The sequence below is a fragment of the Lingula anatina genome, chromosome 5, assembly GCF_051362555.1.
Source record: "Lingula anatina isolate TDL-2025a chromosome 5, LinAna3.0, whole genome shotgun sequence".
Lineage (NCBI taxonomy): Eukaryota > Metazoa > Brachiopoda > Lingulata > Lingulida > Lingulidae > Lingula > Lingula anatina.
Genome location: NC_141771.1, coordinates 16,383,363 through 16,408,663, shown reverse-complemented (window position 1 = coordinate 16,408,663; position 25,301 = coordinate 16,383,363). Strand labels below are relative to the sequence as shown.

Here is a 25,301-nt window from a genome sequence, read left to right as displayed (position 1 = left end):
ATTAGTGTGGCGTATACATCAAAAACTCTTGTGGGGTCATTTATGACCCCAAAGAGAAGCATTGGTTTTTACATATTGATTTTTAAATTTTATTCAAATGTTTTGCCCAAGCAACACTGACAGGAAAATGTCACATGCATGTGCTTCATGCAACCAGCCAGTGTGCCCAAAACATAGGCACAAATAAGTGGTTTGTGAAGATTGTGCTTGAAGTGTTACTAATAGTGCATCGCTGAATCTAATTTCAGTAGCTTTGTTGGAACTTGTTGTCATAACTGGGTCTCTCATGTTGACGGCTACAATTTTCGGGTATTTCTGAAATCTAAATAATTCTGTCGATATCATATTATACATATATTAACAAATTGTTTGTGTGGATTTTGTTTTATACACAGCTGTGGTAGTAACATACATGTAGGTTGATTGAATGTGTTCTGAGTAGTATGACTTCCTTACCAGCATTAGGGTATTCCCTACTCAGCAAGTCAACTAATTATTCTTATTGAAGTTAGCAGGATGCTATCTCAACAGAAATCAAAATATTTTTACTCAAAGTAATTTTGTAATGTACTTTTTTCATTTAGTGTGGCAAATAAAAAGAGAAATATTTCTGCAAGTGGAAACTGACAATGACTGTCTAAATACCGGTTTTTCTTAAAATCTGTACTTGGTTATTTCATGCAATAAAAGTATTATTACCAAATACTTATTACATTAGATCATTATAAAATACTTGTCTTAAATCCTGGGAGTAGTATGGGTGTTATAAAGCCACAACAGCCTTTTATAATAAGGATCCCTGTACAGAGCACGATGGGGTCATAGATGACCCCACTTGGTCATTTCAGTCAGTAAAATAGCTTGGTCTCTTGAGGGTTAATTTTAATCTCTGACTTTTAATCAGAATTTTTATTCTAAGGTCTAAGATTCTCTTTAGTTTTATGAAAGCAGCACTGAAGCGCATTATTATGAAAAATGAGTAATCCGTAAGTAAATTGTCGCCCTATTCTGTATATTTCGATAGGAGAGGCGTAGATCATGGTCGTGCATTACTAAATTTAGGAAAACATCGCTCCTTGGCTTGCCGGTGCATTTTTTTAGGGGGAGAAGGGAGATCATACTCCACAAGTGGGCCTACCTTTTTATTTTAGGGTATATTTGAAAGACAGTCTTCATGTACTGTAAAAAAAAAACCCAAAGTATGTAAAACAATGCGCTAGTAATACAGCAAATACAGTGTGAATTACACATTTGTTTATACATCTGGCATATTTCACGTCGTATTGGTTCAAATAGCCAGATTATAGTGAAAGGTTCGTGAAGTCATAATTTGAGATTCACGAGCAAATATTAAGAACATTTTTTTAATCAAACTAAAACATTTATTTACAGTCGGGATTTTTACCAATGGTTTTGGATTCTCTTTAGCTTTTTGAAAACAGCATGGAAACGCATGTGCAGTGCGATTTGGAAAAATAATCATTTTATTAGTATTATTGCTATTATTATTATTGTTGTTGTTGTTGTTGTTACAGAAAAGTCAGTGTTCTGCACGTAAATTGTTGGACTATTATATTTCAATAGAGCAGACATAGATCAAGGTCAGTACAAAACTAAATTTTAGGAAACATTGGTAAATAAAATTAACATATTTTGGGGGAGGTGTATTCTTTACAAGTCGGCCTTCCTTATTTATTTACAGATTTATTTGAAAGATGACCTGCATATATCATTCAAAAATCCTAAAAGTAAATAAAATTTTAAATATACATACATCAACAGATATTTCAATTATATATTTAAAAAAAACAGATTTCTCATATATCAACAATTATATATCGGTCTTTATTTTCAACTGACAGTAAAAATATATGTACACTGCAGCGACACAACCGAAATTTGAGCGAAGGGCTAGTTATACCGTCACGTAATCAAAACATTAGTCAGATATGATGTACATAGAGACCCTACAGCTCCAACAATCTCATATTTTCAATAAAAATAGAAAGCTGCAGAATATATATAGAAAAAAGATACTTCCCAGTCAATTCACATCTTGTTCTCGTTGTCACGGAACCACATTCGAATAATTTACGTTTGGTTAGTTTACAGTTAGCGACACGTGTTTACAACCCATGTTAAAATATGGTGCGAAATCGAGAGCGATATTACACGAGATTTTAGTAGCAGTGCTGGTGCCTCCGCGCCATCTACTGGCAGACCCACGGAGCTGATGTACCCCTTTATATTTTCTGTCTCTCTCTTCTTTTATCGAATATTTTTTAGTGAGACAGTGCAATCTAAATTTTGATTTCCTTGTCAGTCAATTTTTAATAATGCAATCGCCTAATAAAATATCTCACTAAAATTGTGACGCCCCATGCATTTGGGTAATGTTAAGATTAGCAAAGAAAATAATTCCTTGCTAACTGCCTTATGTTTTTTTTTTATTTTGGAAAGAAAATAATCTTCATTGTTCTTTGACTAAATTCATAACCATTTGCACAAATGTCATCTTACCGATAACGTCATAATTGCAATTTTCGGTAAAAAAAAATCGGTTTCTCAAATTTCTCCTTTACGCCAATTTAATGGTACTATTAAGTACTTCAAAACCTTGGGGCGGATCCGGGATTATTTGAAAGGGGGGGCGTTCCAGGGATACGAAGCCAACCCCCTCAACCCTCCCACCCCACCCCCACGCACCCACCTTGGCGTGGAGTTCGGGACCCGACGAAGGAGCCATTTGGTCCGGTTTAGTCAAAATTCTAATTTCAAGAGGGGACCATCGGTGTGATTTTTTTTATAAACGAAAGGGGGTCAGGACCCCCCCCCCCCCATGGGCCCCTCGCCCCTACGATTCAGCCACTGAAACCTAACTTGCGACTTTTCTTAAAAACTTTAGTTCAGATTTTAACGTTAATAAGACAAGATAAAGCATCTGTTCAATGATGCATTGTTATTAAGGGCTCATTAATCTTTGACAAAAACATTTTAACTACAAGAAAAGCACTCCGAGAGCGCAGACCTCTGCCAAGGCAGCGATTTTTTAAAATTATTATTGATTATTGATTGATTATTGATCCGGATCACCACCAAAAACTAATCATCTCTTCCTTGGCCCATTCGGACAGTTCCTGAAAATTTCATCAAAATCGGTCCATAACTTTTTGAGTTACGTTGATGACAAACAAACAGACAGACAGACAAACAGGGGTGAAAACATAACCTCCTTGGCGGAGGTAAAAATGACGGCACGGGATTAAAACTCATACACATGTCGTTACCTGTGCAATTTTCTTGATAAGATCTTGTTCAGGGATGGAGTTACGCCCCATACCCCAAAAATAGAAAAGCGTTAAATAAACAATAAACGCTTTGAGGTGCCTAAGCTTAAACTTACATGTAGCTACGAGACATATAAACGCCCATATTTTATATTTTCGAGGGGACTTTTATTGGTAGATAGATGCATTCTTGAATAAGAATAAGCATGGGAGAAAAACCTCATTATAAATGTATCTGGATGATCATGAACCGTTTCAGTAGGCCAACAAATTCGCTATTTAGAACAATCTTTACAATTTCCAAATAATTAATGTAGATAGTAATCTCCTTCAATACAAAAGGGACCCGATAGCCAGTGAAAAAATATTGAAGTTAAAAAGATTTTACCGTGGCTTTTGAGCGAAAATTGTGTACAAATTGCGTTTTACGTATTCTCATTATAATTTCAATTCAGTACCCATACAAACTATTTACTAGACAAATCTCATTTGAAAAATAAAAAAAGCACCTCCTGATGATCGGGCATACCCTATGGGTATATTCGTGAGGCTCAGATTTAAGGTTCACACACGTCTCGTGTTTATTTATTTATCTTTAATTATAGATAAATAATTTCTATTTTCTAATCAATTAAAATAATAATTTTTTTTTAAGTACTCTCCATTTTCAGCATTTTCATCAGTAGGCTTAATATCCGTAAAGACCACGTCACTTGAAATTGACACTGGATTTCACCAGATTTAACCATAAATAACGCAAATAGGATAATTGTTAGAAATGAACTTACAAGTTTTCTTTTCCATCCATGGATAGTAGACCACCTACGAATATCAGGCATGCGACTTGCTGCAATCTCAACTTATTATTTTGGTCTTGTTGTGTTTCGTGAAATGCTCATAGCAGGGTCGGATCCAGAGATATTTTCTGACAGTCTTCCAAATTACTTTGTTGATACATCCCCCATTTTTTTACCGTCTTCCGACAGAAAAATAAAAAAAAAATAGATACCTATTAATGTAAACTTGAAAAATCTAACCCAGAAGACGGCATCAATCCGCCCCTGCACAGCATTTGAGAATAAACTGTACTTCAAAACTCATCCAAGATGTCAAAATCTTGCATACAAAATAAATATTCCCTTGCTCGCTGCAATGTCCTGTATCCTGTAAAACCCCTCACAAGTGTCATTAAGTTCAAAATGACATCACTACTATACTCCATTCTATGCTTCATTTCTCTTTCTTTTTTTTTTTCTTTTTTTTTTTCTTTTTTTTTTAATGCAGCCCCATGTTCCATGTTCCTTAACCACAGCAAGGCCTGGGGGTGAACTATAAAGAATCAAAGAGATGGCCCTATCCATCCCTTTGAATGAATAAAGCTTCCATCAAAGCTAACGTACCCGTCACTCTTATGTCGTCAGGCCCATTGAATTCGTTTTCCGTTGTTGCGTGTGTTTGTAAATGTTCCATGGTCATGAAAATACATTGATTCTCCAGACCACGCACGTATAAAGCTTAAACGACCCAGAACAAACTTTATCCAAAGGTCATTTTGACCCGTCCTTTACCAAGATATAAAGCAAAATGTCTGTTAAAATAGAGGCAGACCACGCATTAGTAAGGAGTGGAAGAAGGTTTTCTTTTTTCTTTTTCTTTATCTGATTATTATTATTATTATTATTATGATTGTCTTTATTGTTGCCATTGTTATTATAATTTTTATTATTATTATTATTAAGATAATTATTATTATTATTACTATTTCGACAGAACAAAGACACGTACACTTTCAGGTGGTTGAACTTGCAGCTAATTTTTTTTCTGAAATCATATAAGCTTTGGATTTGAAGCAGCGCTACCTGTTGGGATTTTTTTCTATTTTTTCAGTTGGAATTAACGTTTTGCCTAACAGCCGGACAAATGTTTTTCTGACGGTAAATGTGGCGAAAGAATGAGAAATTACGCAAGTGGACAACGCCTATGATTGGAAGGCAAACTCAAGCATGTCAACTGGGACGTCTTAAAGGTAAAATATGGAAACTTTGACATTTGGTAAGACAACACATTCTTGAAAGAATTTATAACAAACCTTACATGCGAAATTCATAAATGTTTGACGCAACTCTCACTTTACAGCTAGGAATGGTGATAAATAAACAGCGAGAGGTAACGGAAATTCTGCTTTAGCACAAAAAAAAATCAATTGCTGTTTTATAACTGTAAAATAGAAAAAAACTGATTTATCAGTGCTTTTTCATGATTAATCAAACCTTTTTAAAAATTTCCAAATATAATTAAAGTATTTATTAAAATGTATATCTATTCACAGTAGTTGAATACAGATGACTTTAACTTTCTTTATATTAGGTTTCATAAAAGATAATGATATTAAGGATAAAAATGTTATTAAAAACAGCAGGAGTTTTGTTCATCTAGAAATGTCTACAAGATTAATTAGCTCCTTAATACCAATTATGTAAACTTTGAATAATTTTATTGGCGTATTTGTCAAGATCGGTCTTCCAGTTTGATGGTAATCGGTGTGTGTACCGTGTTTTACGGGATAATTTTTTTCACTAAAATTAATTGAAATAAGCTCCTTTTAAAAACTGGACAAACACTGGATATTATTGCCAAGACATATGTTTCTTACCGTATCAAAATCGTTAACATTTAGATAAAATATCTACAATGTTTAAATGTAATTCAATTACATAAAAAGGAAAAAAAGCTTCTTCCTTTTTTTATTCTTTCTTTTTCTGAAAACTTGTCATGGAATTATTAATATATTTTATGCTAATTAAAATTTTAAAGGCGCCTCTAGTTTTGATGGAGAAAGAGAGAGAGAGAGAGGCGAAAAGTCACTGTGGAAATAGCGGGACACTTATGAGAGAGACAGAAACAGACACAGAACGTTTACCCGTGGTTACGCGATGTTCTCGAAAAAACCTCTATGTAATAAAATTTAAAAGCGCATCCAGTACTGATGAAGAGAAAGAGAGAAAACAGAGAGACGCAAATGAGAGACAGAGAGAGCGGCGTGTACCCCTGAATACGCGATGGTCATGGTAAAACCACTATGTAATACATTTTGAATGAGCGTACAGTATTGCTGATGTAGAGAAAGAGAAAGAAAGAAAGAGAACAGGGGGACACAAATGAGAGAGAGACATAGAGAGACCAAGAGAAAGAGAAAGAGGGTAAAAAACGGTGTGAAGAAATGGACACTCATGAGAGCGACAGAGAGCGACTTCCCTTTATTAGTAGTCTCAGTAAAACCGCTATGTAAGAAACTTTAAAGGCGCATACAGTATTGTTGATGGAGAAAAGAAGAGAGAGAGAGAGAGAGAGAGAGAGAGAGAGAGAGAACAGATGGACACAAATGAGAGATGGAGAGAGAAAGACTGAGATTGACCAAGAGAAAGAGAGAGAGAGAGGAAAAATCAGTGTAAAAAATGGAGGGACACTAATGAGAGAGAGAGAGAGAGAGAGAGAGAGATAGAGAGAGAGAGAGAGCAAGATAGAGCGAATACCCTTACTCGATGGTCTTAGTAAAACCTCTATGTAAGAAAATTTAAAGGCGCATCCAGTATTGATGGAGAGAGAGAGAGAGAGAAGGAGAGAAAGTAGAGGAACGCCAATGAGAGAGAGAGAGAGAATGAAAAAATGAGAAAATCAGTGTGAAAAATAGAGTGACATCAATCTGAGAGAATATGAGAAAGAGAGAGAGAGACGTTTACACGCTACTACGCGATGAACTCAGTAAAATCTCTATGTAAGAAAATTTAAAGGCGCATCCAGTATTGATGGAGAGAGAGAGAGAGAGAGAGAGAGATAATGTAGAGAGACGCCAATGAGAGAGAGAGAGAGAGAGGAAAATTCATTGTAAAAAATTAGAGGGACACCAATGAGAAAGAAAAAGAAAGAGCGACGTTTACCCTAACTACGCGATGGCTTCGGCAAAACAGCGGTGTAAGGGACGTCGCGTGTTTAACTGCACTAACATGACAACACCTCAATTTTGCCGCATCTAATGAGCGCGTCGAACGCCACGGAGCACCAAGTACACGGTGGGGGCCACTCGGTACAGTACATCCGTGGCAGGTCGTGTGAATAAGATAATAACAGAACCAACAAAGCCTAGAAGGCAGGTGGCTGCCAGATAGATTTAAAATATATTTCTTTGGACTGAAGGAAGGACGAGAGGGAGGGAGGGGGTCTTCGCGAGTTCAGAGGGTGCACCGCGATACATCTTTCTGCTCAGAGATTTTTTACGTCTGGAATTCCCTAAATAAATTAGTTCCGCTTTAAAAGATGTCCATTGCCGCAAAAAAGTTAATAATGTTAAAGTGGGGTGGGGTGGGGGTTTGGGGGGGGGGGGGGAAGGCAGGAAGTATAAAGAGGGCTAAGAGTCATCTTTGTAATTTTTTTTAAGATGGCTACCCCCGGCCCCCCCCCCCCCCCACATCCCACACCCCACCGCTACATTTGGATTTCGCTTCCAATTACGTTCGAGAAATGTGTAACAGTATAACATACTGCAAAATAAATTTACTGATCGAATAAACGTTACTGTCCAACTCAAGTAAATTTGAATTTAAGCACCTTTTTCAGAGGAATATAGTTTGTCTACCTTGGTTTTCGGTTCATATCATTTCAAAAGGTTCGTTTGAATTAAATGTTTGGTGATTTTACGGTCCATTTTCCAGTAAGTCGTTTGCTGTGCACCTTTTTTAGGTTCATATAATCTCATTAGCACATTCTCCGATTTTGGATGCTGTTTATTTCATTATTTTTACCAAAGGTTCCTTTGTCGTTTTATTCTTGGTTTTGGGGAAAGGCATAGTGTAATGTGATATACAAGCTTTTACTGCAGCATTAAATGGTTTCCAATTCAAAACTGGCAGTAGCGCGTGACTACGAAAACATGATAGTAAATTCCCGAAGATGAAGATAAAGTCTACCTTAAATTACACTAGTTATGCAACACAAATGGCTGTTTTCTAATTAAATTAATATTTTGTTCGCAACAAATTTTCTCAAAATATGACAGGGATTTTATCATACGACACAATTGTAAAGATACCGCGTTGCCACCTTTGCGTGTTTGTCAGTCATGGCGTGACGAAATGTCATAACCTTCCCTGATACCGTCAGAAAGCGTCAAGTGAGCAACCGGTGCAAAGTCGGGGGGACTCGGTGCAGTACATCTGATGTACAATATGGCAAATGTGACAAAAAATAATAAAAGAGACAAAAAAAGTCTGGAAACTTGGTGAAACTTCCCGTGATAAGATCAAGTGCTCCGCATGGGGCGGTCGTTAAAATACTCGCTTTTAAGTGTGCCTGCGCAAGGAATCTGACCGTGATGGTTTTCTTGGCTACAGCTTTCTCTCTCTCCATATTTCTTGGCTCACTTTCGAATATATTTGGGTTCAAAGTTGAGTAGTCATTTTGAGTAGAAATTAATGAACTGCTGAGGCTTGAGGCTTTTTAGTGCACACCTGTGATGTATGATATTTTATTCCGTCAGATGAAGCAATGAGCGAAAATGCGTGTACACATTGTTATAAGAACTTTATGGTGTCTATTATTGTTACCAAAGCGCTGTCTTTTCCGTTTACTATATATTGCAACCATCTGTTTATATTTTTTAATAATACTTATTTCAGAAATACGCACAGTTTATATCATCAGTTTACGCGTTTGTAGTTAAATGTTTTGTTTTTTTTTTTTAGTTCTTGTGTCAATTACAATATTTTTCGACTGTTACTTTGCTTGCCTTTTTTAAACCTGATAACATACACGTATTAATAATTAATTAATCTATCCATTGATTCATTATTATTATTTATCACTTTTGTACCGTTATATCGCCAAATATATTAAAAATCATATCATATAAGATTGGGCATGTTGTGTAAGACATACAAAATTCAAAACAAATTTATACCAAAATTGTATTCAAAATGAATCGCTCAACATTTACCAAAGTGCTGATAGTGCTCAGTTTTTATCTTTAGAAAAACCAACCACCATGCAGCCGTTTTCATTTCACTCATTGACGATAAATAATATTAGCCCTTTGGGCCTTTCGCCGCAAGGGAGGAAAGCGCACTGTCATGTGTTGAGGACAAAAAACTCGAGGAGCAATAAGTGCAACGAAGGGGTAGTCGGTGCACTGCATTTAAAGAAATCTATGAAAGAGATCAGAATAATAGATGGAAAAATAAAAAACGCGTAACCTTATGCCCCGGGCTTTTTTGTCACAAAGTGAACTTGAAAAGTCAGTCATACATACCCTGCAATTGGTTTGGCAGAGTTACTTTCCACAAAGCACGTAATGTGCCGTTTAACTTATTGTTATCTCAGCGAAGAAAAGGTTTAGATATTATTTTGTCACCATTGGCGTGGAGGGCGCAACGCTCGTGAGTAATGTTTTTCTCTCGACCGAGCGAGGGCCCGGGTCATAAAGAGAGCAAACGAAAAGTAGTTTTAAGGAGGCACTCAGTGCAGTACATCTTATGAAAATAATATAGCGCTAATTTGCCCAAAAAAGAATGGCAGCCAAGTACGTAACAAGTGCGTTGGGTCGTAAGATGAGAGTAGTTTTGTCTGTCTGTCTGTCTTATCGCGTGTTTTGTTTGTTTACCTACCCTTGTGTGACCGCCACGGCGGTGGAGGAAGGGGTACCTCCATGGGGTAACCGACGAAAAAAATTGGGGTTTTCAATCTGTGCTCGGTCTTTTCCTGAGATTGTAACTAAGCATGTGCCTCTGTGTTTATTTCAACAAGATACTTTGATAAATAATAATGATGATAATTTATTGTCATATTTATACATAGAAAAGTGTGTAATGAAAATTAATATGAGCTGTCGATAAGATTAATTAGAGTAAAATCAAATGTGCTCATTAAAATTCGTGTTGCCGACAGGTAAAACATTTTTGGTGCCTGCGGAAGTTGCCTTGGGGACCGTAGGCGTATTGATAACGTAGGTAAAAACAAACTATTCGCTGGGTGGCCGGGGTCACTCATGATTGATTTAACTTTCTTGAGCTCTCGTCTCCCATACAAACTTTCTATTGATGGTAATTCACTCCCTAAAGTATGACTGGCAATTTTCACTTCGCGGTCTAGACGATTCTTGTCATTAGCTGCACACTTATTCTCAATATGTAGGTCCAATGAAGGAAATCTCATAAGGTATATTAGGAATTGCTATTAATTTTAGGGAATGGCAGTTTATTGAGTAGATCCTTACAGACACCCAATAACTACAATAATATTTATGTACACGAAATATTATATATACAAGGTAAAATTTCCGAAAAAAAAAAACGGCCCAGCTGGGATGGTCTTCTTATAAGCCTAAAAAACATGTTCTAGGTTCAAAAATTAATCTCGAATAAAAATAAGCAGAAACAATTTCAAGATTATTGGAAATTATAGGATGGCCTACTAGGCTGAACATTATTTTTTGTTTTATAATATAAATATTTATAAATATGTGTATATACACATATATATATATTATATTATGTTATATATAGAATCCTGTTGAGATAATTGACTTTTCTTTCCCCTCAAGGATGTTTCTTATGAATTTCGGTGAGCTGCCTATTTTTGTGTCTCACTCTATAAAATCGGTAACAATGTTAATCGTAGATATACATGTACTATATAGTGGGACTGTCAAATACGTTAGTACCAGATAATAGATAAATATTTTTTTCTTCCCTTTCTGGCGCAGATTTTGTAAACCTGAAAATATTTGTGTCAATATTTCTTTTTTCCTTCCTGACACAGTTTTGTTAAAAAAAGGAAAAAAATTCACATAACTCAAGAGCTACACAAGCATTTCTGCTATAGAATATGTATATCAGGATTTTAGGAAAATCCCCCTCCAAGGAAACCCCCCAGAAAATCCCCTCATATACAAAAATATACAAATATAAAATAAAGAGTACAAATTTAAACTTTTTCATCCATTTTATGAATATTTTTAGTGTGATAATGCAAGTCCAGGTTTGGGAGTATTCATATTCAACAAATTAGTTTATCCCAATTTCATTTTCATGAGGTACAAATACAGACAATTATTTTAAAAAATCTGAAAGGTATACCCACCTTTCCTCTAAGTAAATGTGGGAAACAGACAAACAGATTAACAGATTTTTTAGCACATGAATGTTTTTTAATTTTAGTGTGGTAGGAAGTGGGTAGATGGGAAGCGGTCAAGCAATTAATAGTGACAGCTAGATAATTAAAAGAATACCTGCATATGTTAGATAATCTGTTTACCCTACCTGAGGATACACCTAGATAAATAGCAGGCAACTTGATCAAGGGTGGGGGAGCGATGAAGGAATTGAAAGTGTCAATAAATTCATCAAAAGGTTACATTGATGAGTGAAATTATACGTTTACCCCACGTTCATATGGAGATAATCTTTGATCAGATTTTAAATAAAATTTTCCGTTCCTCTATTTAAATTTTTTCTGTACTTGTGCTTCACAAAAAATGAAAATGGGAAAATGGTTTGTTGAATGATATTCATACTCTCTGTCCTAGAGTTACATCTTTAAACATTCACATATTTTTTCGAGGGTGTGGGGGTAGTCGTTCGGGGGGATTGTCCTGGGGGAGGGGTTGTCCTTGGGGGGGGGGGTGAATTGGGGGTGAATTGTCCTGACAACGTATATCAGTTATGCGCTGTACTCCCCCTAAGTATGTGTTGTACAGTATTTTAATGGCGATATTTTGGTGTTAGGTGCACTAATGCGTATAGTTTAGTTCGTTGCTTTTGTGTGGCTATTTAGTTATTTATATTCTTGTGTTAAGTGTGAAAGGTAGTGCGAGTTTTCTTTAAGTCTAGTCTCAGTAAATGCGGCGTTAAAAAAACCTCGAGCACTCGTCTCTTATGCAAAATTTCTCTTGGTGGTTATTCCCTCCCTAAAATAAAATCTAGCGATTTTCACTATGCGGTCAACACTATTCTTGTCTTCCGCTGTACATTAATTCTCAATACATAGGTCAATTTAACATTTTAAAAAATTATTTAAAGTTAGCGAGCAGAAAAAATTGTTTGTGGGACTTAATTAACATCAGTCTAGCAACTTAAAAAATAAAAATAATTATAATTACTAAATTTACCTGCTCTCACACAAAGAACATACACGGACTAAATTTTTTAACCTTAGCTACTGTTGCTTGCAGCACCATCTCACATTCTCAAATTGATTTACTTTATTTTAAATTAATAATAAAATCTGCAACTTGTCAGGAAGCAAGTATGATGTTTTACGTCTCAGAGAACTTCTAGAATGTTTATTTTAAATTGCTCAATAAATAGCTTACGTCTACTTTTGCGGTGTCGCCGTATTTTTAAAAAAAATTTATAAAAACTTAGTTATTTCTTTTGGCGCCGGTCATTAATTTTTAGTTATTTGGTGTATTTTGTAATGCTTTGGCCATTTATGAAACCCTCAATTCAGTTATATCCATTATTAGCAAGATAATATCGTGACAGGACACAGTCAAATGCATTCTAACAGAAAGTAATTGGCAAAACTTTTGTTACCAGGTATTGTAAAAAAACTATATTTGAGGTGGAAAAAAAATTGTCCGTTAAATGAACGTGCATCTCTTAATACCCTTTAAGCGCAGTCTTATATTTGGTATTATTAATATCGTGCGAATATTAATCAAAAGGGTTGCTATTTTCAAAACTTCCTTTACTAAAATAGAATAAAATCTTCGTTAATTAATTCGAAAACTCCCTATGCTAGCAAGACGTGAATTTTAAATTTTTAAATGATATGCACAAAAAGCCAGATTTATCACTTTCTGTCGCCAGAGATTAAGAAAAGTAGAATTGGCGAATATATCTTTAACTTAATTTTTCACTTTTCTGTTTTCTTCAAACAGACCTATATATTTCATTCATTTCCATTTATTTATTTATTCATTTATTAACGTGTCATCTGCACAGAACACCAAGCCCTTCGGGCTTATAAGACACCCGTTGCAAACTATTTTTTTCGGTCTAAGATCAAAAATTTTAAATTAAATCTGCTAGTGAAATTTCATTAAAAACATTTTTTTGGGGTACCCAACTTTTCATAACATTTATACCTTTCCTCTATATAAGCAGTGCACTAAAAGTAAGAAATGACCCTCATCTTCTAATTCCATTTTGCATAGTTGGCATATTCTTTTATTTATAGGCGTGTCTGTGTAACTTCCTCTTTCTACACGTAAAGGTAAAACGCCAATCCGAAATTGAGTTTCAATGATTTTTTCCTGTTTAAATCTATGTATTTAATTTTTTCAGTTTCACCTCTTATTTCAATAATCACATATATTGAGAATGAGTGTGAAGCACTACGTATCGTACCAGACGATGAAGGCGATGAATGAGAGTAGAAATATGCTATTAGGAAAATTTTTCTAGCAGTTCTTGGTCGATATGGAATGATCTCAAGCGCCGTAAAGTCTTTGCTGAGTCTTTCAAACAGTTCTGTTGATTTTGATGTGCCAAAAATTAAAAAAATCATCAGAGATACGCATGCCAAGAAATCCAAAATGTCTAACTATTTCAACCTTGGAACCATTTATCACAACAGAAATTTAAATCATCTCGATTGTAATTTAACTTTTCTGGAAGAGAAGGAATGTATAAAAATTGGGCGAAAGGGGGAAAAAGAAGGATGCTGTAATATGATAAAATAAATCACATCTTTCATTTATTCATTAACATCGAAAAATGCAAGATAAATGAATATGTGAATTTAAAAAAAATAGACGACCTCAAAGAGGCTAGAGTGTTTCGGTAGGGCCTAAGGCATAAGAATGAAGGCTTGAGTTCGCCATACCTCTCCAAAAACCATCATATTCGCACGCTGAGAGCTTGTCCACCTTGTTAGACTGCAGAATTCCACATATCCGACTAACTCTATTATATATGTGTTACGCGTGAGAAAATATATACCGAGAGAAAATACTCACATTTCACTGCACAAACACCCCTTATAAAACCAAATAAAGCATATATCTCCACGGTCACACAATGTCTCTAGGTACGTTTGACAATATTAACTTGTTTGTGCAGTAGACTGAAACTTCAAAATGTTTTATACCCATTATATTTTTTGGCACCCGCTTCTTATCCCTTGGCAGGGTCGGTCCACGGATTGATTTTTCACTATCTATTCAGAGATATTTTTCTATTAATTGACGTCATCACTCAGCTAGCCTCTGGCCTTTGCTTATGCGCTCCACTTGGTGAGACCATGATTTTTTATTGATGACTTTAACGCAGCGAGAAGTGCAACCAGTTCGCCCACTAAGGTGGAAGCTCTAAGCCAATTCTAATGCAAATTTGGCCCAGAAAACACAAAACGTTTTATAATGTTACCATAATGTTAGCATAAACGTTATGAAATAAATAAATTACATAGAAAACGCATCTTTAGATAAAAAGTGGCCAAGCTTTCGTCATGTGTGCCCTCTTCTATAAATGGATAAATAACTAAATTAGCTAGTTAATTAAATGATTATGTACATATTTTGATGAAATTTACAGGATAGGCAAATTTAGAAATTGACAAAGGAAAAAATGCGTATACTTTGGGGATGATTCATTCATTGATCAATTAATTATTAAATTTTCATAAAAGGTCACAAATGGGCCAATAGATGAATTTTCAGGAAAGATCAGAAATGGAAAAAGGAAGAAATGATAATATTTTAGTGATGATCCATTGCTTACTTAATTAATTAATTATGTTTAGATTTTGATGAAATTTTCTGATTTCATAAACAGACCGAAAAAGATATGTTAACATTTTGTTGATGATTAATTTATTGATTGAATTTTCAGGAAAGGTAAAAAAAAATGTACCAAGGAAGAAATAATTAGAAATGGTGATAATTAAATAACTAATTAATTGATTAATTATTTAATGGTTAATTATGAATTAAATGGCGGTGGTTGCGATCTCTATGTGCTTCTAATTACAATTATTATATCTTGATCCATTGAGCCATTTCAGGATAGTTCACAAATGGGCCAACTACATAAAATTTTCAGTAAAGGTCAGAAATGAAACGAAGAAGAAATGGTCAGAATTTGGCGATGATCCATTAATTAACTGTAATTAATTTATTATGTATAGATTTTCATTAATTTTACTGAACACCTCACAAATTATCACAGTTTTGAATGATAAATAAAAGATCAATTACATTTAAGGATGAGTCACAAATGAATCAAAGGCCATTTTGCTGATGATTAATTAATTAATTAATTAATCAATTTTATAATGGTTTATTATTAGTTAAATATTTTACTGGCGGTGGTCACACTTTCTGAGTGTTTTTCTTATTATCATTATAGTATGTCGATCCATTGATTAATTCATCAATTAATCATTATATTTTCAGGACGGTTCACAAGTGGGCCAAGTTATGGAATTTTCAGGAAAGGACAGAAATGAACAGGGGAGGAAATGGGTACATTTTGGTGATGATCGATTATTTAATTAAATAATTAATTATAGATTTTGATGAAATTTTCAGTATAGGTCACAAATGTGCAAAGGAAAAAATAATTAGATTTTGGTGATGATTGATTAATTAATTAAGTGATGGATGTTTAATTATTAGTTAATCATTTGTATTGTCGAATGTTGCTCTCTCTGAGTGCTATTATTATTATTATTATTATTATTATTATTCATGTATATTTAGTTATCATTTTTTTGCATATGAATAAGCGTTACAATACTCATCCGTATGTCTAACCAACAAAATGACAATTAAAAAATATGTTGGTTACAAATTGTATGCAATTAATAACTCCCCCCTCTCTCTCTCTCCCTCTCTCTCTCTCTCTCTCTCACATACACACACACACACACACACACACACACTCTCTCTCTCTCTCTCTCTCTCTTTCTCTCTCTCTCTCTCACACACACACACACACACACACAGAGCTGAAACGAAAAAGGGGCTCCACTTTCACCAACATCTGAAAGTAGTAACACATATCCACAACTCATGTATCGCTCGAGGGTTCGAGGGTATGGTGTAACTTCAAATAGGTCAGGTGTAACAGGAATGGAAGTCCGCTAGGAAACGTAGACCGCTTCCCATTATTTGTACAGGTGACATTCATCCCATATTGTAACCCCAATACCCCAACTAACCCTAACCTAGACAAATCATATGGGACCCAGAACGTCCATTCCTAGGACTTCATTCCTGCCACAGCGACATCATCAAATATACGTTTTTTTCTTTAATTGCTTTAGGCTACACTCTAGCAACAGATGAAGGACATTCTACAGACGAAGCATCTTTCGCCACAATCACTGGCAGACAGTTAACCAGAGAATCTCCATTCGCCACTGCCAACCTCCCGTCCAAAATCATTTCGCTCGTTTAAACAGTGCAATGCGGACGAAGCTGTCGGCATCGGCATCACAATCAATAAAGCCCCCTTTACACCCGGCGGCGTCCTTTGTGCGACCCTTGTACGGCCAAAAAGGTGGTTAGGACGCTCAACGGTCACCAAAGCAAGAAAATCGTTCCTCCGTTTAAATGCTTTTGCGACCCTTGTGCAGCTTTTGAACTACCAAATCTGGATTTCCCTGTTAAACTGCGAGCGACCTGTCTGAGGCCCTTAGTCAATCTACGGCGTCAACCATTGAGCATCTTGGTTGCGTCCTCTGTACCTTCATCGGCGACCACTGGCGATCAGGGGCGACAATTCCATAATCTTTCTGCTTCCTGCGAGACCGATGAGCGTTGTTTGGGCGTCTTTTGGATACTGGTGGGCGACCTGAAGTGCTTGGATATATTCTGATTCTTTTATACTATTTTATACTATTTTTATCAGTTCTAACCCGGTCACCCAATGAAGACCCCCCCCCCACCAAAATATATAACTAGGAATGAACTTCTTTCTTTTTTATTCGACATACAGTAATGCAAGGTCACTGATAATAAGATAGATGGTCATTGTTGTCCTTATAAGAAGAAGGGCAGGCGTAGAAAAAGCCATGAAAATGGTGGGTCCGCCACTTACTGACACAACATAAAATACTTCAATTCGTTTTCAACAGCTGAATTCTGCAATTAAAAAAAAACGCGTACAAGTACTGCATTTTGAAAAAAATATCTGTGCTATAATTACCACCAAAAATGAATCGGTAGTGATTGTTGCAACCCATAGATTTTCTGCCTCTGTCGAAGGATACCCTAGCACGACCTCTAGCATTTGAGAATAAAAATATAATATTTTACGTGCCGACCACTGGCCGGTCATTGAACATTCATGCTGCAACTAAAGCGATGCGTGTGCCTCCTTTCTGCGTCCCTTGACCGACCTGGCAGGGGCCAACCTCCACCGCGTTCTTTGTGCGATTGTATTGAACATGTTCAAAACTTTGCAGTGACTATGGGGTCCTCGCCTATGGTTGAACGTTCTTTGTACGAACTTAACCCCCCCACTGGAGGGTGTCCTTTCTGCGTCCCCTAGTAGGCCCCTACGGTCCCGTTTGAAAGTAAAAAATTAAATAATACTTTATGTGCCGACAACAGGCCGAGCACTGTTGAGCGTGTAACGGCGACCTAGCCAGTTTCGCAAAAGGGACGCACAAAGGACACCGTCCAGTGAAAAGAGAGTTAAGGAATGTTTGTTTTATATACAGGATTTATTCATTGTTGGAATGTCTTTTTTGTTTAGTGTCTGTGACTTGGTCAGCATTGCTTTTTAGGCTCATGACTGTCTCCCTCAACCTACAACCTACAACCATGCACCAGCCCTCCCCCAAAACTTGTACTGATGATGGCAAAGAAATAGCACTGAATGAAAAACGTCAATGAAATTGTGTGCTCCGGAAAAGACGGCGAATTCAAGTATCTAGAAAAATAAAATTTGGTTTTCTTTCGTCATAGGCAATAGAATTGAAGAAATGGCGCGTGTAATAATCTAAATGTGGACAGTGTTAATCGAGATTGATAAAATACATCCAATTGCGCCAGATTTCATTTTATTCCAAATTCTTGATTGCTGTAACGTATCCAAAAAAGCAAATAAAAAACAACTTAATTATTTACTGTAATTAATTATCTCAAACGTAAAAAAATAAAAATCAATGAAAGTTTCCATCAGTTATATCAGTCAGATAATTTCTCATTTAAATCAGAATAAAAATTGGTAAGACGTCTTCTATCTAAAGATAATTCCGGGTATTCCTTATCATTCTCGCGTAGTCTCGCCTGAACGTGACTTAGCGGGTTCCCATGGCCACACCCTTTACATCTACCCACTTATCACTGCTGGAATAAATACCGCAGCCGCCAAAGTGCATCTCAGTGAAGTGGAAATACTGAAGAGGAACCAGACGATGAGAGGGGCGCGCAGACGATCGCCAGGCCTGATACATGGACGGATCTCGCCAATTGGCATTTTTGGGAGCCGCTTGCTTATTGTTTGGAAAGAACGCAAAATAACTGTTAATATCTCCATTGCAGCTTGTGAAAGTGACATCCTTGTCGTTGCTGCGGAATCCCTGGGTTGCTAGGTGGTTGGGATGAGAGGCCACGTGGGAGGGTAGGAACCCAAGGTACATGTATGGCCCAAGATAGGCCACGTTGTGGGGCTCGGCATATCCGGTGTAATTGTTAACGGCGACCATCAATGGGATGCTTGAAAACATCGGCAACTGCTTCACCACTGTGTAAGGCTGAGAGCCATCGGTGACCAAGATCTTCAGCAGAACGTCCGTTCTATCCGCAGCAAGGTGCGCCACATCCTGGTCGTCTAGACCCGAAGTGATGGCGGAATCAGGCAGGAAAGTGTAGCCACCGCCGTTGGTTTCCATGTCGCAGTAGACGTCCACAAGACCCACCTTCGAGGTTGTGATCGTGTACGTGCCGGTTGAGGCTTTGGGAAATTCGTTGAGAATTTGGCGACACGAGCTGTACTGGCCTTTTGTGAGAGCACTCTAAAAATACAAGTGAAGAAATTATATAATGGAAATGATTATATTTGATCGAGCTTGCAAGCTTGAACGATAGGTACCAACGGGAGTAAGGGTAAAGAGCAGATTTTTCATGAGAAAACAACTTTTCAAAGCATACATTTACTTTCATATAAATAGTTGAAATGATTAATGGGTAAATAGATGGGCAGATCAGTAAATGATCAAATCTTTCAAACGTTAAGGCTTCGAAAGATACCGCTGGAGCGGATCCACACCATATTTCACCGCCTTCAAGAAGATGGTCAAAAATTTTCAGTATCATGTTGTGAGGCTCTCTTTTAGTAAACTGCTCCTTTTACAACTTGCCTTTAATATGTTTAATAAATGCAATTTTAAGACCAGTTTTGACTCGACCAGGGCCCAGTTTCTTCAACACCTGATGGCGCTATTCCCTAGATAACACAATCCATCAGATTAGTTTCTAAAATTGCTTTCCAGTGGATGAAAATGGCTGCTATCCCCAGAGAAAAACAATTTTATGCAATGGATAGCATTATCCATATTCATTGGATAACGCTGTCCAGTGTTGATGAAATGATGCATGAGAGAGGGGAAGCAGTTAGCTGGTTACGCAAGGCTGCTCCCGTGACCAGATAACAGTACCATAGCTACATGTGATTTGTATGCAGGGAGTTCATATATTGATGAACCAGCATCATGGTGTGATGAGGCAAAGGAAATTTGTTCCATGTTAAATGTGTTTCCGACGTTTTCGTTTCGCGGAAATCGCCCTTTGAAATGTGCCTCACAAGTTGGACTGCTTTCAGACTCGAAAGGCATGAAGCATGTGCATGCTTATCATTTCTTATGTTATAATCCTTGTCAGAGACCATAACAGATACAAACAGATGGCCCTTAATTATAATAAATATATCCTTATGTATCGGTACAATTGACCACTAAATATAAGTATACTGTTCGATATGAAAAGAATCTTAAAATAACATTTTTACAACAAAACGATGCCTACTAACCCCCAAGAACTCTCTGAAAAGACCGTCATCGATGGACGTGCTTGCAATGTAAATGACACTTACTAGAGATTGCAATGAAAGGATCTGATGTTCCAGAACGGCCACCCTCTCCTGCAGTTTATTTCTGATCTCCGTCTCGGCAGTCAACAAGTTTCTTAGCGTCATGTCCGTGCAGTCGCAAACAGGTGCCCCGATGCCATCAGGAACTTGGGATGTCACGCTGCCATACGCCAATGCAAAAACAAAAAGACAGAGAACTTGTGCGGATGCCATTCTGGTTCCGACGGTGCAAGTATGATATGCTACACACGGAGACTGTTTGCGATGTGTGGGGAAGAGCAGCGTGGAGGAACACTTAAAGCAGAAACCCTGGGCCATGGTTTTACGAAGAAACTTTAGCCCGAAAATTGGTCCGAACTTTTAAACGAAATATTCTCAGTTCCAGATAAGTACATAGTTTCTCCTTAATAAATAAAAAAATGATTCATTGTTGTCTTTTTTTGTTATCAAACGGGCGGGATTGGATTACCATTGGCTTGTCTTTGGATAAAGCAGAATCACATCTTGATCTAAAATTTTAGACTGATTTTCGTGCCAAATATTTTACGGTGAAACAGAACTTAAAGGTCATCGGATTTGAAACTCGAGTACTTCTTTTAGTCAAACAAACGTGCTGTCTCACTAGATAATTCTTATTTGAGTTTTGCGGACAGAAGTCTGTTTATACTCAATTTTATCTGTCTGATTGACATGTTAGATATACATACAATTAAAGCAGGAGTGGACCCATGGCCACTGGCCATACTGTTCGGGCAGTCATCCTTGTTATTGGAGACGCAATAATGTCGTTAGAAATTATGATGTTCTAGCTGTACATTACATATTACCTCAAACGTGCAATTCTAGCTGTACAGTACACAATAATTTAGCCAGAAAATCTGATATTCTAGCTGTACAGTACACAATTATTGAGTCAGAAATGTGATATTCTATCTGTACAGTACACAATTGAGTCAGAAATGTGATGTTCTAGCTGTGCATACACAATAATTGATTCACAAATGTGATGTTCTAGCTGTACAGTACACAATAATTTAGTCAGAAATGTGATGTTCTTGCTGTACAGTACACAATTATTGAGTCAGAAATGTGATGTTCTAGCTGTACAGTACACAATAATTTAGTCAGAAATGTGATGTTCTAGCTGTACAGTCCACAGTTATTGAGTCAGAAATGTGATGTTCTAGCTGTGCAGTACACAATAATTTAGCCAGAAAATGTGCTGTTCTAGCTATACAGTGCACAATAATTTAGCCAGAAAATGTGCTATTCTAGCTGTATAGTACACAATAATTTAGCCAGATCCTTTGCAGTAACTTAAGTTGATATAAAATGTCTGCTCCTCATAAAGTACATGTAACCATACAATACAAAATGTCGGGCATGGTTCTTGTTATTTATACCGTTAAATCTTGTAATATCAAGCAACTGTCTGTTCAGATGGTGTGGGTGGGGTCGGGGGGGGGGCAAAAAAGTCTCTTGTCCCACCCCTTCCCTCTACAAAAATAAATAAATAAATAAATAAATAAATAAATAAATAAATAAATAAATAAACCTTGTTCACTTCACTTTACAAAACCATGGATCGTTATAGTAATAATATATATTATGTAATGATATAGTTATAGAAATGTTATATAATAAACCTTGGCACTACATGATATGTACGATCATAGATAAGGATCACCTGAGTAGAATGTTTGGTCGCGTGTGTTTGTTGACGAGAAAACACTGACTCACAGCATGTATGCAACACGTCACTAATCTGTCACGGCTTCAAGCGCAGCTGCTCTTAGAGACCATTCCCACAGATATTTAGATCGATCTATCCCCCTGGGGAGTCTCACTAATTTAATGTCAGCTTGACCGGCTTAAATGTCTGTCCCGCCTACTTAAAGCTGTAATGGGAGTAATTAACTTTTGTGCGCGCTTGGCTCCCGGAAGCTGACAGCAATGTAGCGTGAACCCCCAGGGAGTAAGGTTGATCCAGATGGATCGATCTAAATTTGTGTCTTAGATGTCTCTTGACAGGTACATGTACCGGGTGGAAAAGGACGGGAGAGTAGCAGTCCCTTGCTGGAGATGATAGAAAGGACAGCTTTTGTATTGTATCATATAAAGAAAAAGTGACTGTATGAAAAACCACGGAGGAATTGCAAAATACACCAAATTTGACTCTTATATCTAGAATTTTCTTCGCAGGGAAGAGGTGGGGTTTAGAGAGAGAGAGAGAGAGAGAGAAGGGGGGCTGGGAGAGGCAAAAGAAAGTGTTAGTTATCCCATTTTTGTTTCAAAAATTGTCACTGTTTGGTTTCTCAGATGAATAAAACGATGATTCCTAGTCATTTACAGTCATTTTTGTTCATTTTGATCACACCAAGGGCTAATGAGAGAAGCGGGGGTTACCGACGTCACGAGCGTTTTTGGCACACTCTGTTGCGAGACGCATTAAAATGTCTTCACTCTACAGTTGCACCATTGGCGTCTGGTTGTTAACCCGCGATAAATGTTCTGTCATACACACATAAACACACACACACAAACGCACATTCACACAAACACACAGAAATACGAATAGTGTTACAGCACTCTCGTAGACACATGCACACATCCAATTCAACTAAGGATTCAAGATTCTTTGTGAAACGGGGGCCTAGGATGAAAAGGTAAATATCAGTATCGTTTGTGAAATCGATCATACGCACAAAGAGCGTATGAAGGAAGCCTGTTTCCGGTGTATGGAAATGAACATATAAGCACCTCGTGAAATTGTTTTTGAGCATGTTCAAAACATTTTAACTCCCTCTGCGTATTCAAACACACACCAACATTTGCCTGGGTAATCAAGACGTATTAGACGTAAGTCTAACGAACCCCGTTGAGATTGTTTCTGTGTGGGCAATTTTCTCGTACGTAATTGCTATACCTTAAGTGTCGCAGTGCCTTAAGGATAATGTCACCCTTCGACCAAAGGATGAGTGCAGATAACCACTGGCAAAGTGTCCATCGTCAAAAATTTTTATATGAGTTATATGTGTGGGGGGTGGGGGGGGAGGTATCCAGATTTACCTGTATTATGCAGTCTAATGAATCAGAGCAACTTGTTTTAGCATATATATTACATAAATGATTTTTTCTAATAAAACTTGTCTTTTGGTGTAAAAAAGAGTTATATGTTAAATACTTGTGGTGTGGCACAAGTAAATGGGAAAGTAATTGTTATTTTTTAAAAAAAAGAGAAGAGAGGGAGGGGTGGTGTATTACGGCATTTTCTCACAGAAGCCATCACTGATTTTACTTTACTGTATAAAAGTTTTGTAACTAGTTTTGTAATTCATTAATTTTATATAACTTTTATCACAGACCAGCATTTGTTGGTCTAAATACTTGTATCGTTAACCAATGCACATTTTATAAAGGCTCTAATGAATAGTAAAAAATTCTAAAAGTAAAAGGCTGTTACAGTAACAACAACAAAAAAAATCATGTGTAAAAGCACTCTAAAGAGCTATTTGGAATGTCTCCATTAACCATAAAATAAACAAGGTATAAATTGTACCAAAATAATGATAAGGTAAAAGTAAAAACTGAATGAAAATATAGTACACATAATAACAGTTATGGCCAATAATCTGTATGACAATGAAATTTTAATGAATGGCTTTTGTTGTCAAGGAGATCAGTGAAAACCTATTGACTTGGCAAATAGTCCAAACAAGAGACCACCAGCCTTTAATTAATTACCAGACATTTACCAGATAAAGCAAGCTAGCCAGTATACTGATGAGCATCTGCTAGATTTCTGTCTCGCTAATACTGTACGGTACACAACAATTTAGCCAGAAAATGTAAAGTTCTAGCTGTGCAGTACACAATAATTTAGCCAGAAAATGTGCTGTTCTAGCTATACAGTGCACAATAATTTAGCCAGAAAATGTGCTATTCTAGCTGTATAGTACACAATAATTTAGCCAGATCCTTTGCAGTAACTTAAGTTGATATAAAATGTCTGCTCCTCATAAAGTACATGTAACCATACAATACAAAATGTCGGGCATGGTTCTTGTTATTTATACCGTTAAATCTTGTAATATCAAGCAACTGTCTGTTCAGATGGTGTGGGTGGGGTCGGGGGGGGGGGGGCAAAAAAGTCTCTTGTCCCACCCCTTCCCTCTACAAAAATAAATAAATAAATAAATAAATAAATAAATAAACCTTGTTCACTTCACTTTACAAAACCATGGATCGTTATAGTAATAATATATATTATGTAATGATATAGTTATAGAAATGTTATATAATAAACCTTGGCACTACATGATATGTACGATCATAGATAAGGATCACCTGAGTAGAATGTTTGGTCGCGTGTGTTTGTTGACGAGAAAACACTGACTCACAGCATGTATGCAACACGTCACTAATCTGTCACGGCTTCAAGCGCAGCTGCTCTTAGAGACCATTCCCACAGATATTTAGATCGATCTATCCCCCTGGGGAGTCTCACTAATTTAATGTCAGCTTGACCGGCTTAAATGTCTGTCCCGCCTACTTAAAGCTGTAATGGGAGTAATTAACTTTTGTGCGCGCTTGGCTCCCGGAAGCTGACAGCAATGTAGCGTGAACCCCCAGGGAGTAAGGTTGATCCAGATGGATCGATCTAAATTTGTGTCTTAGATGTCTCTTGACAGGTACATGTACCGGGTGGAAAAGGACGGGAGAGTAGCAGTCCCTTGCTGGAGATGATAGAAAGGACAGCTTTTGTATTGTATCATATAAAGAAAAAGTGACTGTATGAAAAACCACGGAGGAATTGCAAAATACACCAAATTTGACTCTTATATCTAGAATTTTCTTCGCAGGGAAGAGGTGGGGTTTAGAGAGAGAGAGAGAGAGAGAGAAGGGGGGCTGGGAGAGGCAA

The 25,301-nt window shown here is 36.8% G+C and overlaps 1 protein-coding gene and 1 long non-coding RNA gene across 4 annotated transcripts; one reads left to right on the top strand and one right to left on the bottom strand.

The window, feature by feature from the left end:
* Positions 1-4,774: 4,774 nt before the first annotated feature.
* Positions 4,775-18,709, top strand: LOC147761740 (uncharacterized). 3 transcript variants are annotated; one of them, XR_015334560.1, is made up of 5 exons: positions 4,775-4,921; positions 5,175-5,313; positions 15,736-15,804; positions 16,608-17,128; positions 18,075-18,404. It is a non-coding gene; the product is annotated as an uncharacterized LOC147761740 (long non-coding RNA). The 3 variants fall into 3 exon arrangements; XR_015334561.1 differs by lacking the exon at positions 4,775-4,921 and adding an exon at positions 18,574-18,709 and having other exon boundaries at positions 5,061-5,313; positions 18,075-18,216; XR_015334559.1 differs by lacking the exon at positions 4,775-4,921 and having other exon boundaries at positions 5,064-5,313.
* LOC147761739 (uncharacterized) lies at positions 18,591-20,576 on the bottom strand. The gene is made up of 2 exons (XM_087013482.1): positions 20,384-20,576; positions 18,591-19,307 (listed from the first exon to the last, which is right to left on the bottom strand). The coding sequence occupies exons 1-2, from the start codon at positions 20,483-20,485 to the stop codon at positions 18,591-18,593; spliced, it is 819 nt and encodes a 272-aa protein (XP_086869608.1). The 5' UTR covers positions 20,486-20,576.
* Between the last annotated feature and the right edge of the window lie 4,725 nt (positions 20,577-25,301).

Excerpts from the sequence above, each read along its gene's own strand:
- LOC147761739 (XM_087013482.1), bottom strand. The coding sequence starts at position 20,485 with ATGACGCTAAGAAACTTGTTGACTGCCGAGACGGAGATCAGAAATAAA. Across the intron at positions 19,308-20,383 it reads TCCTTTCATTGCAATCTCTA|AGTGCTCTCACAAAAGGCCA; the intron begins GTAAGTGTCATT and ends TTGTATTTTTAG.